The sequence below is a fragment of the Trematomus bernacchii genome, unplaced genomic scaffold, assembly GCF_902827165.1.
Source record: "Trematomus bernacchii unplaced genomic scaffold, fTreBer1.1, whole genome shotgun sequence".
Lineage (NCBI taxonomy): Eukaryota > Metazoa > Chordata > Actinopteri > Perciformes > Nototheniidae > Trematomus > Trematomus bernacchii.
The window spans coordinates 20,343,702-20,363,569 of NW_022987564.1; the positions used below are offsets into that span (position 1 = coordinate 20,343,702).

The 19,868-nt window shown below is 40.9% G+C and overlaps 1 protein-coding gene across 1 annotated transcript in view; it reads left to right on the plus strand.

Moving 5' to 3' along the window:
• Positions 1-19,868, plus strand: part of myo1g (myosin IG) — a 63,968-nt gene that overhangs the window by 34,922 nt on the left and 9,178 nt on the right. Inside the window, exons 19-21 of the mRNA XM_034124360.1 lie at positions 1,729-1,833; positions 2,481-2,594; positions 4,667-4,824. Coding sequence (XP_033980251.1) covers positions 1,729-1,833; positions 2,481-2,594; positions 4,667-4,824 — 377 coding nt within the window. The remainder of the gene's footprint in view (positions 1-1,728; positions 1,834-2,480; positions 2,595-4,666; positions 4,825-19,868) is intronic.

A 19,868-nucleotide genomic window follows, 5' to 3' on the forward strand; every position in this document is an offset into this window, starting at 1 on the left:
TACTTTAAGGTGTCAAATCCTTATTTTCTGTTCTTAATTGGCGATATTAAACAAATGTCTCCTTTTAAGTGCAAAACAAATATTTTACTACATATCTTTTTGGTTATTAACGTAGTGAAGAAATGTTTTAATGTTTAACCAATCCATTGTTTAACTACTAATTGAAGTGGAGAATTTGTTTTGCTTTGGTCGGACAAAAAGATAGAAAAATTATAAATACACTGCAAAAAGTTAGTTCTAGTTTAATATGCTATTTTGTTTAAAGATTGTACTCTAATATCTATTCAAGAGAAGTTTGATTGTGTGTTTGAGTGTGTTTTCTCAGAGTTTTCTAACCTCATTTATTATGAAGCAACACAACAACATGCTCATTCCTTTTATCATAACAACTGGGAAAATCCATTGGATTGAGTTCATCACAGTAAATAAGACTTGAATGAGCAGCAGTGTACTGAATCACTGAAAACCATCTGTGTTAATGTATACGGTGCATGTGACGACGAGCCTCGCAGCGTCACTAAAGGAGCATGGTGTGAACACAGCCCTCCTTTAACCAATCCCACAGTCAGATCATTTAATGGCTAATCTGAGATGTTTGGTGGCCAGAGGCTGGAGAGACGCCTTCAGGGAGTCACTCCCGAGTCACTTTGTCAGACAGCCCGTGACTCCCAGCCTCCTTCAGGGCTCCAGCTTCACCACATTGTTGTTCATTCCACAAAGACCTATAGAGGAGTGCATATAATCCAGCATGCAGTCGGCCTGGATCGTGACCTGATTAAATGCTGAGAGCAGACAGGAGGGGAAGTCAGACAAATTAGGGTATTGTCATGTATTCTCAGAAACCCTCCACCAAAAGACCAAAAGTCAACAAGTTTGTTTCATTATTCCAAGCTCATTTTAGAAGTTGTGGGTGAAAAATACATCACCATAGTTATTTTTGTGGCTATATGAGCAGTTATTGTCACTTTAAAAAACCTAATGTTCCAGCAAAGCACAGACGTTTAAGCAGCTTCTTCCCTTATCATTGTTTTGTATAGCATTAGTAGACACATGATTTGTTGTCTCTCACTGAGCTGGAGAGGTCAAATAATCGATTTTGGAAGATTAGGCTGGAAGATAGAAAACATGAATTTCTATCTTATTGAACTTAAACCCTACAGCCATTTAAATGTTTTCCTCGTAAACTATCATTAGAAAAAAACACGTTTAAAACAAAACTGAAGCAATTAGGCAGGAGAGAGAGAACTGAGAGAAGAGGCTGACTCTCCTACACAACGATGATCCAGACCCAAAGGATCTTCCCCAAACTGTGTCTCAAATCTGGAGGCACAATAAAGTATCATTGTAGTCAGTATCAGTAGCATTAAGAGTCCCTTCACTGGTACTAAAGGACGTAGGCCAAAGAACCTCCAATACTTTTGCTGAATAGTACTAGTTCCTTAGTATAATTGGTCACAGGAAGTGGAGACAATATTGTGACGAAGGGAGACCATGACACGCTTTGAGACCAGCAGCCCCTGACTCTAATTCTCCTCATGGAGTTGAGCTCCAGCATCAGCTGCCCTGCTGTCTGCTAACAGCAGCCCGAGGCCACCAGCTTTGATCTGCTGCTTAGCGCATTTAAGCCATAAAAGAGGCTGAGAGGGGTCACGCAGTTTTAACGACGACACACATTCCTGCTGTAGCTAGTGGCTTCTGTTAATAACACGAGGTCTTTCAATCCTGCAGGTGCGAGACTGCCCTCAGACCAGCGCCGCCTTCATCAGAGTTTCCAAGGAGCTGAGGAACATAGACGAGTACAACCAGGTCCTCTTCTCTGGCTTCTGTCGGAAGGTACAGAGCGTGGGGAAAAGAAAACGCTGAAATGAAAATGTGTTGCTTTCTTTTGTTGCTTCTTTTTAGCTTTGGGATGGCTTCTCACTTGCCATGTTCTCCGTTTTCCACCCACTCGCTTCCCTTTTTCTCTTTTGTGCCGCTCGAGATTTCATGTCCTAGCGTTGCATGCAACCCTCTCAGACAGGAGTATAAAGACATGAGATTTGAAAACATAATCAGAGGATTAATCAGGAACTATAATTCACTCCTACAATTTTCTTTTAAACGTTTTTCCACTCAACTTAATGGAGTCAGATGAGGCCTTGCTTATTATTTCACCTCATGATGAACTCTTATCAAGTCTCTGTGGATAATAAAGGCCATATTTCCTTTATCAGGGATTGTAGAGAAACTCTAAAAAGCTTTAGACAAAGTATATTTGAAGATGTGAAGGCTTTGATAGAGGAAAATAAAACAACCACCAACACTGACAAGCCCCAAGAGCCTTTGCCTTTTATCTGCATTTGTTTTGTTTGGTGTGTGTCGCTCGTTTGTTGCTCCACAAGGAAAACCAACAAGTGTTTGAGGTGACAGTAAAAAGATCCTACAAGTTGCAAAAGTGAATAAATAAATAAAAACCTCTTCTGTCATGTTCCGTCTCTCAGGTGAATAGATTCAACAAAAGCACGGACCGAGGACTGCTCATCACAGACAAGTGTGTGTACAAATTAGAGCCGAAGAAAGGGTTCAGGGTTCTGAAGAGGCTTCCCTTAGACATTGTGAGTACTCGCATGCACGCTCTCCCACATTCATGCACCTGAACATTCTTAAAGGGGCCCTATCATGCTCACTCTCAGGTTCATATCAGTATGTAGTGTCTCCACTGGGACATGTCTCCTTGCTCTAATGTTCAAAAAGCTCTTCTCATACTGCCTGTGCTGCAGCACCTCTTTTCACCCTCTGTCTGAAACCAGAGCCCGGTCTGCTCTGATTGGTTAGCTGGTCGGCTCTGTTGTGATCGATCAACCCCCTAGATATGTCCTGCCCCTTAGCCTATCACATAAGCGCGAGTGTTATGTAGTGATGTCATTATGTCACAGAAGTAAACAAAGAATTGAAATGGAGGCTTTCAGGCAGGGGGGGGGAGAGAAATATTCGGAACTGCAGCATTCATTCACAAAAATAGTACTCCCGTAAATTCAAACTAATGAAGTTAAATGACATTTGTAAATAGATTTTTGGCAGATATTTCACTTCCAGATTTAGGCCTGGGCAGCGGTGGGGGAGAAGGAGTTGCTCATCGAGTTAGGCGTTAACATTCTTTGTTAAATAGAATTTAGCTCCAGCTAAAAATAAGATGCAACAAATGAAATAGGAAGTCTACATACATATAGATATAGATATGATAAAACACTGAGGCTAAGATACATGCCCCGACAAAAAGTCTGCATCCTCACCCGATCATAAGGCATGCACCTTAGCAGGATACAAGAAGTATGAGCATTGCATTGGAGGGCTGCCAACCAGTGTTACGTTTACTATAAATACAAGTGTAATTCATATGTTATTTGTTCAACACATTTCGTATTGTGGGTTGTTTTTATAGATGTATCACTGGTACTACTGCACCGTGTCAAAGACAAACTTTATTAATTCCCTAGGAGAATTTCAGTTTGCACTCTGTTGGTAAAGAGTTGATAAACTCATATGCAAAAACCTGTGCACACTACAACCTAAATACACACATACACACATTCTCATGCCATTTGGGGGTTGTGTGCCCTCTCCAGCTATCCAGCTATACTCAGTTATTATTATTATTATATATATATTTTCCATTTGAACTGGTGACTATCCAGCAGTGACCTTCAAGTACCCAAGCCAAGCCCCTAAGGACGGAGCTACTGCCTGACCCTTATCATTTTTGTCCTTCTCAAACATTTTGCTGTCACAATCATTGACTGGCAGTTTATATGAAACAGTAGTCAGATGGAACAGATCTGTTCTCTACTGTATGTACAATGTATACTCAATAAAGGTTAAAGAGCAAACACCTACACAATGAGTCACCACTGCTGGACGTCCAGCAGTGGTTTCAGAGAGAGCTCACTGCATGCTAGGGTTAAACAGCATCAGTATGCAGCAGCAGCGAGCAGCTAAAGATAGCTGATGACATTAAGCTCTGCTGCTCACAGTGAACCATACGACTGTTTCCAGGTCAGAAGCAGAGGATAGAGAAGAAGCCGCTCTGCCCTCACTGTGTCACCAGACTCTCTGTACAGAGGCATTAAGGTTAACTCTCGGCATAAAGGCTGAAATGTCCCTCAGGTCACAAACTGATGGAACAATCAGGTGTTACACACAGAAGTAGGAGAAGTATTTAGGTCTTTCCCTAAAATAAAAGTGCCAAAGTCTTCCATTCAGAATAAAGTTAAAGTACAGTGTTTTATTAAGGTCTTATTAGTATAAAATGTCCTTAAACTATGAAAAATAAATGTATTTCTTTACACATAACACAATTGTTATGTTCTTGTATATTTGTGTGCAATTTTGCTGATGTAGTGCAACTAGGTAGTCAGCATGAACCCTAAAAACTAACACATTCAAACATATGATGAAGTAAACATTACATTTGAACAGAAAAACATTTAACTGCCATAACGCTATTTGTTACATCGGAAATCTGAGTGCTGAAACAGCACAGAAATTAGCACCAAAACAATCGAACCCTCCATTACCATAATCTGCATGAAGACTGGGGGATGTTAAACATTGATCCCCTTTCAGCTGTACTTCGACTTCTCTTCAGAGTCGTTGTTGTGTCCTCATCTGTCTCTGTGTCTCTCCACAGTTGACAGGGCTGAGTGTGACCAGCGGGGCTGACCAGATGGTGGCGCTGCACACGACCTCCCAGGATGACGTCCTGCTGTGTCTGCAGCGAGGGGAGCTGTGCTCCAACCAGGACCGAGTGGGGGAGCTGGTGGGAGCGCTGGTGGACCATTTCACACGGTCAGTTCATAGTTTACGTGATAATAGTGATGAGATACCAATTTAAATTGCCCCAATTTTAACACATTCAAACTTAAAAAAACAGTCATAGTAGTTATATTGACATGTGTGCATGCTCTAAGACAAATACATGTTATGATTTTCACCCACTCATTGGGTAAGATTTGAGCTGTTTGATTGAAATTAAAAAGGAATGAAAAACAACAGAAAATTGCAATCACCCTCTTTGATGTCAAAAATAAACATTAGATCAAACTTAAAACTATCACTACTATACTCCAGTTGTGCATTTAATAAACAATTTCAAACTTTAACACACATATGCATCAGCGTAACTAGCCAGAATTTGGTTCACGATAAAAATCTTCAAAAAAAGAAACAATGGTGCTGACTGTAAAAAGCTGACTGATCTGACAATCCATGATCCAGGTTGCGGTCGAATAGTCCATTTAGCTTAGGAACCTTCCTAACGGAGTGAAATGACCCAGAAGTCCCTCAGTGGCAGCCATGATAATGCCGTTCGAATTCTCTAAATTAAAAGGAAAGGAGGTTTCAAACTTCCTTTATAACCTCCTTTAGCTTAGGAACCACTGGACCTCCCTAACCGAAAGGAGAGGAGAAAATGCTGCCCCACAATGCCTTGCGGCCGCCGCATTTGCCGTCACACAACAGTCGGCCGTTCACGGAAACAACCGATTATGAACGAGAAATGATATCATGAAAGTTACGGTGCTTATTAAGCATTTTAAAACGTATGTGGTAAGTTGCCAAAGTGCTTTGTTTTGAACGTTCATCAGTATTATAATCAAAAAGAGAAATATGAACGTTAGTTTTTACTGAAATGATCAAATAAAGTCAACATTTCACAGTCTTTACTGAGCTGTGTGGGGTTTGTTCAACTTTTAAAAGATGTTTGAATGGTGATATACACAGTGATAGATGTTAAGGACTAACGTTTATAATAAATACATTTGTATTGATTTTAAGATCTTTTCATACAATCATACGTATTGGGATCATTTGTATTAATGTGGACCGGAGGGAGAGGGTGACGAGCATAAGTTTCACTTTCCTTTTTTATTTCAATTCCAACTTTGGTCATGAAGAATATGTTTCTCTGTTGTCCCCGTTCATAAAGCATAAAGCAACAGCATCAGAGCACGGTGCAGAGTCTCTAGATGAGTTTACAGTAGTCCCTCGTTCTTATTAAACATCCATGTTGTAGTCCGCTGTATAGAAAACTGTAGTTTCCATAGTTTCCCCACAGCAGCAGACGCACATTTATGACCTCTGCTGGCGCATCATAAATACGTCGGATAGTGAAAGTGCAGTCGGATTCTCTAAAGTGCCGCAGTCTCTTCTCCTAAATCCTTTTGAATTCTCCTATCCACTATCCCTTAACCCCATGACGTTTCACTCCGAGGTCAAGGAATAGACGATAGGGTTAGGAGCTGTTTTTTTGGAGTATTCGACCGCAACCCCGCTCTTTTACGGTGCTAGCTAATTCCCTCTTTTCTTATTGTTTTGATTGAGAGCCCCCTAGTGGCAGAAAATGACATAGAGAGACACATAAATATTCCTCTGAAAACATTGTACATTTCTTTCACTTTTGATAATCTTTAGATATCTACAGGTTATACTACAGTAGTTGCCAGGCTGTCTCGATAGCTTATTAGGGTCAGCTTAGCAAGTTTTTGAAACACTACATACACAAATATGTTTTTTTGCTCTTTATGATCACTTGTTCTCTAATATTGGACAGCTTTTCATCAAACACTACAGCAGCAGATTTACCTTATTAAAAATCTTTGAACAGAGTGGACAAATGAAGTGATTGTTGGGAGAGATGACACGCAGCCTGTCGGGGTCTCAGTGTCACACGAATAACCAGCACAGCATCCGACTCAGCGCTTTCTGGTTGAACCGAGCCCATTAATGCAGAATAAGAATTACGCAAATCAAACTCTTGGCATTCATCACTGTCATAGTCCGCGCCCAGCTCTGAATAACTGCTGTGAAATGAATCCGTCATGCTGACATTTATCACATTCATCACTCAGATCCTGAGTTGTCATCACTGTTTATAAACCTGACTCACATCCATCTCTGCCAGACTTCATCTGAATGGCACAAGCTTTCACACTGAGCAGACTGTTTTGGTTGTAGTGTGTGTGTGTTTTTGTGTATTAGTTTGTGTGTGTTGTTGTGAGTGGGACAGCAGCCAGTCTGCAGTGATTGGTCAAGTATCAATCCACCAAATCTTGCCAGAGGCCTGTACGACGAAGCCGGATTTTCGCTTAGCCGGCTAACCTCAGGGAAAACTCTGGGTTTCCGGTCCTACAACGCTGGTTCTCTTTTTAGCGGGCTAGATCTCCATGGTAACTTATGCTGAGCAGCTAGCCTGGTCCGGAGCAGGTTAGGTTGCAGGCTAAGAGATCAACTCAGTGAAAGCACCGCCTGCTGACCAATCAGAGCTCAGTGTGCGGAGTTTAAAGCGATCAAGTCATATTACAGGATAGAGGAAATACAGAAAAACTGCCGTTGCAGGAAAGACGGCCGGCAAAAATCACCGACTGTGTGAACGTGAAAATTAATAGAATATCCCCTCCCATCTTCAGAGCAATCTGACTATTATAACATTAGCGTTAAGAAAGCTTAATTAAATATCTGCCACAACACAAGTAACCGGATCAAAGTAACATTACGTACAGTCCGCGGCACTGTGAGTGCAGACGTCGATGTGTCCCATTATCATTCATATCACATCATATCACATCATAATGTATCATATATTTCCTTATCTGAGTCAGCTTCTTGAGCCGTATCTGGCAGTGCAACACTCACAGTGTCACATACTGTATGCAGAAGTATTATTTTAAGCAACACATTAAGTTGACGAAACACTTGAGTCAAATGTAATTAAAGTCAGATCCACTCATAAACAGTGATATCATAAACCTGTTAAAGGTGGGGTAGGTAAGTTTGAGAAACCGGCTCGAGATACACTTTTTGTTATATTCCATGGAATGCTCTTAACATCCTGATAGCAATGAATATATTAAGTGCTTTGAAAAAAAATCCATAAAAAATAACTGGATGGCCTACCTGCCTGTCAGCCTTCCATCTGTGCACAAACTTATCTCGTGCGACTTATTGGTCATGTGCGCGTTCGTGTGTGTTGGAGGAGGGGCTCTGTAAGGAAGTGGCAGATTTTTTCCGGCTGTGTATTTTCAAATTCTAGCGCACTCGAGCTGGTTTCTCCAAAATGACGTACCCCACCTTTAATGTACGCATTCAAACACTTTTTCTTTTACCAGCTGTATTCACCTTGCAGGTGCAGCTATGTGGCTTTTATCCTGGATAAAGTGTTTAAGTCATGAATGTTTAAAGTTTAACTTCTTCATATATCTAATATTATAGTTGACTTTTCATTCAGGAAGCATGACGCGCTGCGCTGTCAGTACGCTTGTCCATGTTTGTGATTGGCCGAATGCTCCAAATACCACCCCTTTCATGTGAACGCGCACCTAACTAGATAGGACTCGGCTGGCTTGAGCGATCCACTTGATAACCCGCGTCGTAGGACCGCTTAGCGAGAGCGCGTATGTTTTGGATTAGGCCAACCGGCTAACTCAAACATATCCAGGTTATGTTGAACCGGCTTTGTCGTACAGGCCTCAGGACAATGGGTGACGTAAATATATAAAACAAATTGTAACAAACACAAAGTGGGGCTCGACCTCATCTGGTGAAAATGATGTTTGATATGACGTAAATCCACAAAAGATTGTGTGCAGCTTTAATGTTTAAACTCATTACTTTGAGGTTAGTATTTAAACAAAATGGAGCCTCAAGGTTTATTCTGTAAAACTAAAGTCCACTTACTTCTGAAGCCTCTTAAGTTTGATACATAATTGCCTTGGTCACATGACAACAGATGAAAGCGTCTGGGTTTATTTGTTTATTTGGATCTCTTCTAGCTCGAGGCCTGCCTCCCATGAGTCCATATTAAAATTAATATGTATAAGCAAACACATGGTTATAAATACTTAAACACACTCAATTATACATAACCCTTCACAGCTACGTTTTGCACTTCGTATATTTACACACATACATTTGTACCTATACTGCTGTAACGGACACGGCAAGAATATACAAAGATTGAACTGTTTATTTGTATTATTTAATCATGAAAATGTGATTAAAGTTTGAAGTTGTTTGAAATGTAAACACACTAGTTGATAATGGAAGGTCTGCAGCTTACAGTTATTTTTATTGTAACATTATACATTTTCATAAAACAAATGTACTGAATGAAATATACAGTTTATTTATTATTGATGGATCTGAAGATTATTTTCTGGATTCATTGTTTTGTGTATAAACTATCCGAAAAGAGTCAAATACAATTTAGAAAATGATTGACAGATGATAAACAACTGCGGGTATAGCAGCACTCAGTTGCCAGTTTATTAGGTACACAGCAAGCCCCCAGGAAGTGCGCCGGACTCTGATGGAAATATTCGTTGTGGCCAAACGGCGGTACTACACTTCCGTATGGGTTGCTGGGCCCGGAAACACTTTTTCCCATTGACTTACATTGGGAAAGAGTGGTCTATAAATCGTTGGATAATTTTTTTTAAACTAAATAAACTACCCAGTATGAACGTTTGTACAGTATAGCCCTTATTAAAAACATTCGGTCCTCAAGTTGTAAAATGTGCTAATAACGTTATTATGAGAGTTATTTTCCTCTGCATTATGAACGCGCATCTGAGAGTGGGAGCTCGGGGGCGGGGCTTAAGGGGCAACTCAACTGCGCATGCTCTATGAGCGCACATACGGGGACTTCTGCTCTGACAGCCAGGCATGACGGGTAATCTGTGACGTTTCGCTCTCTCAAAAGTTGGGCCATTTTGTCCTCATGCGCCTTACATTCATAAATATTATATTCATTTTTAATTGGCTGACAAAAAAGTAATGCACACAGCTGGGGCCTGAGGGTTCGTTGAGGTTCAGGGACTATCTCTGTTGGCACATTTTGCCTTCTCATAATTGTAAGTGTTTGGTCAGTAAATTTGAAATAACTACGTTAGCTAGCTAGCTTACAACAGATCTGGAATACCGTCGTCATGCAATCACATTGTAAAAATAAGCCAAAGAACTGTATATTTTTGATGAATTGTATTGACAATTGACCAACTTCATAATCCCAGAACGTCAACAAGCACTATGATTCCAGCTGTGTGCATCACTTTTCTAGTATCCCTGTTTCCGGTTTGTTTTGACACTGTTTTGTATTTGCAGCGTTTCTTTATGCAACGCTTTTAGTAAACACTGCTAATGTTTTGTCAAGTTGGAAAATGTTTTTTAAATGCTGAGTATGTGTGTGTTGTCAAGTTGGTGAAGATGTTTCTTCATTTGCATGTGTTTTGGCACATTTATGTTTCTATATTTATATCGTTTTTGAAAGTGCAGCGCGTTTCTCCTAATGGAAATGTCTTTGGCTGTTGTAGCGTGTTTGCGCCGTATAAATGGGCAAGTGCATATCAATATTTCGTAAAATCAATCAATTGCTATTTTCTATTATATCTAGGCTAAAATTACAATACACACCTCATGTTTTCTTTGAATACATGACCTTCATTCAAAAACCAACACTCTGTATCTGCCGAGAAACTGTTTTTGTAATTGTATATACCCATGTTACGTCCCCCAGGCTACAGAAACCATTTAAGGGTTAAAAACATCCTGTTATATATCAGTGGAAATCTCTACAAAGAAAAACAAGTTTAGCCTTATTCTCAGTCAAGAGCCAGTTATATGTTTTTGAAGCGATGGCTGGTGTCATGTAGAGATAACACATGAATGATCTGTCACCAGAGAGACGCTTGTCTAATGTTCCATCACTTGTTTTGTTTCTGTCCGGGCAGACGGGGTTTATCTTCCCACGTTTATGAGTCTCTCCTTGTGTATGTTTAGCTAGCTGATCCCAGATCCCTGGTGAGGCTTTTGTGGGTTTTACGAGTCTCAGACTTTTGGTTGGGTTTTTTTTGGGGGGGAGGTTTATCTGAATCACCGGGGTCCCTGCAGCAGCTGCACGGCTCTGGTCGGGGTGCGGCAGCCTCACAGAGGAAAGTCCACCATCAGGAGTCCGTTTCAGCCCCCCGCCTGTCTTTGTGCCACCATCTGTGGTGAATGGGGGGGGTCGCGACCTCTGCTCACTAGACAAAGTCAGGGGCGAGCTGTGGAAGTGTGTGAGCATGTGCTCGGGGGGGAGAGGAGGAGCAGAAGGATGACAACACACTCCTCTTGTGCTTCCTTCTGTCAGGAAATTAGACTTTGAGAGTCACACGCACGTCATCTTTAGTTTATGAGGTCTGGAGATTGATCAGGGGAGGGAACAGTCAATGGAGCGATTGTGTTTTGAAGTAAAACACAAGAGCGAGGATCGGAGTGTTTGATGGCACAAAGAGTTGTACAGAAATGGGTCAGGGAGGCACATTAGGTGAAATGTGACTTCAAAGCTCCTCCGAGTTGTCGGAGAAGATGAGCTGCCTGGTTTTCTGTCAGCCGTCTGTTGTTCCCTCGGCGGGGCTTGTTCCTCCTCACTCTCTTCCTGTACCATCAGCCCCTCTCTCCCCTGCCTTCTCTTCCTGTCACCTGGGTCGGAGCTGTCGGAGCTGTCGGCATGAATGCTGCGCGTGTGTCGGTATGTGTGTGTTTACTGTGTGTGTCTGCTTGGAGGGGGGTGGACTCGTGGACCATCTGCTGGGACAGCTGGGGGAGTATGAGAGGGCTGAAAGCAGGATTTAGGGTATGATCTGTGTCGGCATTAAGAGATTGGGGAGGATTCTTACTTAAAAGGCAATTTGGGGATTTCATTATCTTATTGAAACCAACCAGAGACAGAACATAATAGACGTTTTTGGATCAGCTTTGATTTTGTACAAATATTGCAGCACTTATTTTCTGCCAAGACACGCTTAAATACAAAATGCATGTAAAATGTTGTACCCATAATACAAACACAAGTTTTTATCTCTTATTCCTACTCAAATTAAGTAAAAAAGTTAAACATTTCCTATTTATAGGTTTCAACAAATTCCAATAACCCCCCCCCCCCCCTTAAATGCAACCCATATGGCATAATCCTAAACTACAGTACATTATATAACTTTATAGCAAAAGTTTTCTGTATTAATTGATTAATACATTAATAATTTGGTCTACAAAAATGTGCTTCCATTTTTTGCATGAAAACTTTAACTTAGCTAACTTTAACAATGAACTCATCACCACGTGATGTCACGTCATCATGGACTAAACAATTAGTCTCCTAAACGTGTTTATTGTTGTTCCTCTGCTCCATTCAAAAAGCTATGAAAGTCAACAAACTTATATTTATTTACAATTCTACAATCTATGTGTTAAAGTTCGGCAAAAGGTAGGACCCAAATGCAGATTAAAAGGGAAGCGGGTTTCAAAACAAAAGCGAGCTTTAATAAAAAAAGCTGATGAACATAAATAACATGGCATGAAACACATAGGTAACACGAGGAAGATACAATACCAAAAACGATCGTGACCAACATGGAGGGAGACAAGAAAAACAAGGAACCGACAAGGCACACAGGGGAAGACAAGACTAAATACAAAGGGGCAATCACAGGACAAGACACAGCTGGGTAAGGGAGGCAGAAACACAAGGGCGACAGGTGAACACAATGAGACAATCAGACACAGGAGGAAAAACACAGGAAGGAAGACAAGAGACGGGGGGAACAGAACAGCAAAATAAAACCCACCACAAGACAGACAAAACCAACATTGTGACACAACACCAGGATCATGACACTATGTTATCAAACCCAAAACTGTTCCTCAGGTTACTTTTCACATAGTTTGGTGTAATGACTGTTTGCTCATTTTTATGTTAGTGAGGACAACAACTTACATTTCCCACAATAATGTATTGAAAGTGACACCCCGTTTATATCTAAAAAACCCTCTTTCTTCTCCCTGTAAAACATTTGTTCATGAATCGTGCTGCTTTTGAGTGTATATACATCAAATGATCCAACCACATGTAAGTTCAAATGACCAGGGGCCTCATTTATAAAGGGATATACGCTCAAAAAATGGCGTACGCCAGTTTCTACGCAATGTTTGCGATTTATAAAATACTAACTTGACGGGAAAATGTGCGGTCCTCCACGCAAACTCTAACCCATGCGTACGCACTAAGCACACAAACGGGAGAGACGAGAAACTGCGACACCGTTGGCAGAAGGAAGAATGGAGAGAAATATGTGGAAATAATACCATAAATAAAATGTTACCTCTCATTGATCAAATATGAAGAATTCATTTTCAAACATTGATTAAAGCCAATCTTAAAATGATTAAACAAACGCCTGTTTGAGACTCCTCAATGCACACAAAAACATAACTTGGAGAAATAAATAAATACGGATATGTTATTTAAAACCACCTCGAATATGTTGTGTTTAATGTTATGAAATGTTTTCTCATAAATGATGCGGTAAGCAGGAGGACAGAATAACGTCTAAACTGATGCCGTTTTGCATTTCTATAGGTTGTAGATACGAGCATGGTTTTATATACTATCACGTTTAATCGTGTTTTATGCCGTTTGCCAAGACTTGATAAGTCGCTCGTAAAACACAGGAGGTATGGAAACTAAGAACACCATATGTGGTAAATTGTACAGCTAATATAACACAACACATTAGTTGTATTTCCTTTAACTGGTGGATTATGGATATATAGTTGCTGATCGACAGCTGGAACACAAACCACCAAATACAACACAATAATTCAGATCCAGTCGTCATGACTCCACTCCGGAGGGATTCCCCGATCATTTCTTACAGTTTCTCATCAAGGGGGGGTCTCCTGTCCCCGGGACAAACACACTGCCTGAGGAAGGTTATGTGTATTTATTTTGTCATTAACTTTTTTCCGACCACTTATTTATTTATTTTGGTGACGATCCGACCTCCATGCTGCTACTCTGGTTCTAACTGCATCCACCAAACAATATGATTTATCTCCACCTCCCCAAAATAACCAAAATCTGACACGGTGTGAGATGTCTTTTTTAGCTGTTCGGTCCTCATTTCCTGATCTTCTTCATGCAGTCAGTCAAAATGAATGAATGAATGGGCGTTTCTTTGACTATTTATAGGCAAATATGGGCGTTACGAGTCGATTGTGATTTATAAAGGGAAACAGGCGTAGGGAGTGCCGTACGCACTTCCCTCGCCGGTACGCAATGTTTTGTGAATCGGAAAATGTCGGAACATTTCTGTACCTATTTTTTTGCTTTGTACTACGTAAGCAACCTTCCCACGTCAATCCTACGCAAGGCGTTATAAATAAGGCCCCAGCTCACACTTCAAACTGCTCTTCATTAGCTCTAAAGCAAAACAGCTTCTCCCCTCCTCCTGCTTTCCATTTGTTTTCATTACCTCTCATCTCTTCAAAGTTCTCTCTTCCTCTCCGGCTTTTTATACATCAGCACTTTCACTTATGAATATGGAAAGACCTGGGACGGTGTTGCATTAATAGCAATCTTCTGGGTCACCCCCTCCCTTCTTGAGAAAGAGCAAAGAAAACGAGGAGGGGGAAGACAAACCTGATTTCATTAACCTCAGAAGCATATGTGAGCGCTCTTGTGATGTGGTTTTCTGACACACAGTGACCTGTTACTGATGTCCAGGGACTTGTTGACTTTCTGGTCTCACTGTACGTCCACAGTTTGCCGGTTAGTGAAGGCCATCTCTTTTATAAGTGCACTTCTTGAGGTTGTGAAAGGCGTCATCCAAAGCCTGAAATAGCCTCCTCTGTTATTGCCTCCCCTCTTCTCTCCCTCAGTGGCTGTCCTCAATGTGATCCAGCAACAGGAGAGGCTGAGCTCTCCTCGGTCAGCTCGTCCTCTCTCGCTCACTTCCTGTCCCTCGTTTTGTCTTTTGAATGTTTTCTTCCACTCCCAGCTTCTGATCTGGTCTTAGTGGTGCTTTCATACATGGCTCACGAGCAGGGCTCATGCAGTGCTGATCATATGAAGAGTGGTGCAGAGTATTTAAGTGCATTTATATACTTCAAAAGTACACATTTTATGTATTTTACTTCTCATGCGACTTACAACTCAGATGATTTGATTTGATAGAGAATCAAATCAAATCAAATCAGGTTTTATTTATATAGCACATTTTAAAAACGATTTTTGGTCGAGCCAAAGTGCTGTACATGCAAATAAAAAACACATTACTACAATCGCAAACAGAAGACAATAAATTACAACAGCAAATATAAAAATCAAACACAGGGAAATGTCATGAGTCGTGCTCCGCTCTGACTAGAAGGCCAGGGAGAAGAAGTGAGTCTTTAGTGTTGATTTAAAACACTAAAGACTAGAGAGAAGGTTCAATGAGCACCTAAGTCTACAGCCTCGGGAAGGGATTTGGTCTGGGAGACGCTCTCTGTGAAGCTGTCATTTGGAAGTGCGAGACCTTCATCCCGGGCCTTTCCAAGCCCACCAAGACATGGGAAGAGGTCCTGCGAGGGGATACTCTCACAAAGAGAGGCTTTCTCTGACCCACAGAGAGTTTAACCCCCAGGCTAGACTGCATGGACCCCAACCAATGAGAAGTGAACAAGTATTTTATGTTCATCATTAAACTGTGGGGGTTGATAGGAAACACTCAAAATAACTATTGATCGATCGATTGACAGAAAAGGAATTGGCAATTTCATGGTTCACAAATTTAGTGAAGATTTGCTGCTTTCGTTGATTTTAGGTTTGCAATAAAGGTTGGACAAAACTAAATATATCAGCAGATGAATCTATAATGAAAATAATCATCAGTTGTAGTACACTAGAGATCTACTTATATAATATATAATATTATAGAGCAGGTTTTGCTGCGTTGTGTATTTTTATTTAAAATACTTTTAAGTACAATTTCCTGATTGTACTTGCATGTTATTATTTAGCTGAGATGTAAATACAGGACTCGTACTTGTAACAGGGTTTTTTCACAGTGTGGTACTGTATGAGTACTTTGTCTTAAGTAATAGCTCTGAGAACTTCCTCCACCATTGAGAGTAACTATGGCAACAGTTTTTAACCCAGGTGCACGTAAACGGAGGATATTAACACTGACCCACTTCCTCCTCACTCCTCATACAGCTGCCAGCTCATGTGCTTCAGTGGTTCAGCCTCATAGTCCTGCCTCAAACTGTTCATTAATGCACATGTGTGAATCATTCAGATATGTTCTATCCTCGCACCATGACATATAAGCATAATAAAGTTCATCAGCTATAAGTAGAGCTGGCACCAATTTAGTTCCAGTGTATTCCTCGTCTGTCTTTCATGTTGTGGCCAAATGCTCGCTTTAAGATGAGACGATTTACACTTTTCATGCAAATATGAATGAGATTCAATTATAACGTTACATAGTCAGGTCTGACATATTTGAGAATATATGTTTTTTTTTTTAAAGAATTAGTTCAACTAAAATACAATTTATCACAATGTAATGAAAATGTGTTTAATTTGTACCACAGGATTCTGAATAATTAAGTTAATATTAGCACATAAGAGATCAAGATAATGCCGTGATAACTACAGAATACTGGTTTAATGAGAAATCCCAACTTTCTGCCGACGCAATCTTTACGTTTTTTCCAGCTAACTTTCCTGTCTCTTTTTCTCTAGATCGTAGATAAGTGTCCTTCGCTCTGAATGCAGCCACAATCTTTCAGGGTCATTCTTGACAAAATTACCTCAAGGTCTAACTCTGTGGACATGATTCTCCTCAGAGGCCAGCAAACCAAAAATAAGCACTATTTTGGATTTGTGGTTCAGTGACACTTGTTTGGAACTTCCCAGCCTTATTTGCATCATTAGTTATAGTTTAACATAAATCCAAATGCTGATAGATGAGGAGGCTTGGGAAGTAGAAGAAGCATTGTAGCAGTGTGCTTGTCAATATAGTAGCAAATGTTTGTTTGGAGCGCTGTGAAGGACCAGGCTACGCACAAATCAGGAATGCAGGTTGAGGTGGAAAAGATAAGGATTTTATTTACCCAATATAATGTACAGTTTTAAGATGGGTAACAAAATCAATTAGGATTAAACAAAAAGATGTATTATTAATGATATAAACAGACACAATCTAGCATTAAGGGATAAACAAAACGTCACAAAAATGGGTGACATTCTGTGTGCTCTTCTGCCCAAGAGCAACTCACATAACCCCCTTCATCTCCACACTGCAGGAATTTATAGGCGCTTTCACACCGGAGTACTTTTCCCAGGAATAGTTCCGATAGTTCCTGGGATTTTGCGTTCACACCAAAAAGATCTGGAACTAGAACTTTTTTCGGGAACCTTTTCCCCCCTTTTCAGTCCCTGCTAGAGAGGTGGTACTTTCCTGGGGAGGAAAAGGTTCCAATTTCTGATTGGCTGGGCGAATTGTAAACCACGCCCCGTAAAACTCTGAAAAGTTTTGTGAAGCCGCCATTTTATTTGCTCGCATTAGCATTATTAGCATTAGCATTAACCCAGCGCACCAACGGAGAGAGACTAACTTATGGCAACACAAAAAAAAACATGGGAGCGGTGGAGATGAGGAGGTGTCGGCGTTCTGGCGATTTACTTGGAAGGCTTCAGTAGAAGCTGCTGGGAGTCCCAGCAGCCTCTACTGAAGCCAGTCCCCAACTCCGGGGACTTCTGGCCGGGAACTTCGGGTGGCAGTATACGCCTTGAAGTTGTTTGCGGCCTGCCAGTAAACCCAAAGCAGAAGAAGAAGAAGAAGTGACGTCAGCGGCTTAATTTGCGTAATCCTCCCTCAGGGACTTATTCCGGTGTGAACGCGATCTACTAGATAGTTCCGGAACTAAAGATTTCCGGGAACTATTCCCGGTAAAAGTACTTGGTGTGAAAGCGCCTTATAGCACTACTGGCCAGTCCATTGTTGCGTGCAGGGGGAAGAGGCTCTAAAAAGGAGTGGCTTAAATGGAGTGGCCTCTTTAAACACCCCTCAGGGTTTGAGAGGAATGGCGTAGTCCAATTAGCTGACACATCTATAAAGGCAGGTGGTTTTCATCAGCTCAGCCTTTTGCCAGGAGCAAGGTGAGCTGTAAGACACTGACAATAGGATTACACACAACACTATTAACAATAGATATTTTAAACAAGATTGCGTGCACTCAATCTAGAAAAAATAAAGCTGTTTCAAATAAATATGTCCGTGTATGTCTGATGTAAAACAAAAAGCATAACCTTTAGCATGTGTGTTTGTTTGTGAGGCTTGTAGCCCTCACAAGCGCCAATACTACCGTTTTTTTTTTACAGTTGTTGAGCGTGTTATAGTTCCATGACCCGTAATGTCCAACATATGTATCTAACTCTAGACAGTCCATATAAACTTTATGCCCATTCTCTCTTCATATACCAACACAAAGTACTGCATTACCGCTCCCTCTGGATGTGCTGTTAACAGTATAAGTGACGTACAAAAGTCCCATTCAGACAGGATTCATAATATAGAGGGAAGAGGGCAGTAAATTAATAAAAGTCGTCCTTCATGATGGCATTTTGGCCGTTGGCAAATACCAAGAGCTGTGCGGGAAAACCATGTGACCTTCATTACAGTACAATGCTTAGTATTGTATTTAATAATATCTTCTAGTAATTATCAAGCTGTAGTTTTATCCTCAACACAGGCAATTCAATTCTAGTTTAAGGGCCATTTTGTAGGATTTTGGGGTAATTATTGGAAGAAATGTTATATATAAGTAATTACAAATGTCTTTTGTTAATGTATAAAAACCTGAAACTTAGACTGTTTTTTTGTGTTGACTCAGCATGAGCCTGCCATGTATTTACAGCAGCGAATATTTCCTAAACCAAAGTCTAACTAGGGCTTTTCATGTTTTGACGTTACTTGAAGGCTAGACTAGGTTCTCTACAGGCTTGTTAAGGGAGGGGGGTTCAGTCAATCTGCTACTTCACTGCTAAAGCTCCTAAATCTAAGCTTTTTAAAAGGGATATAATTGTGCTTTAGAGTTTCTGGAAGGTGGAATTTGTTTGGTAGAGCAATAATTAGTTTAACTCATTCTTAATAAAACATATTTTATAAGTAAGGCTAGCAGTTTCCCCCTGTTTTCCAGTCTTTATGCTAAGCTAACACGCTGCTGACTGCCTTATATCAAAAGGACAGGAATAAAAGACATCTTCTCATCTAATGAGCACATAAAACAAATAAATAATAATAAAAAAAAAAGGAATTTAAAGGTCCCATGTCATGCTTTTCCGGTTATTACCCGTCCCCTTGTGTGTTATGTAGCTTTTTATGCATGTAAACGGTCTGCAGAGTCACAGACCCTCAAAGTGCACCCTGTAGCGAGTAAAACTCTAACACAGAAAAGACCTGTCTATGCTGCCCCAGAACGCCTCGTTGGAGATTTCTCTTTTTCCATTTGTTTCTTCCGGGAACCAAAATGGACCAATCCGCGGAGCTCCTCACACACCAGGATCCCTTGGCGTCACTATCAAACGCAGTGGGGGGACCTTTAGCATTCATTTTTAACTAACAGGGAGTCCCATTGACTTGCATAGAGCTCCCTGGTTGGTAATAGACGAGTTGGGATCGCGGAGAAATGCTCTCCGCAGACCCATTCTCACAGTGTTATAAACCTTTTTCTTACTCAATATCAAGCCACACTTATTGTTTTTACTTCGGCTGTGAGTGTTTGTGTGTGCTCAGGATGAGTTTCGCGCTGTCTCGCCGACCCGGAAACCACACCAGTAAGCCAGATCATTGAGCAGCGAGCCTCGCAACGTCCCGACCAATCAGAGCACACTGGGCTTACAGGGAGGGGGGGGGCAGGAGCTCCAACAAGCCGTTTAGGACAGAGAGTGAATACACATACTATACAGAACAATGTAAATCTATTCTAGTATACCTCAACAATGGAATAATGATCAGTCGAAATGGCCATGA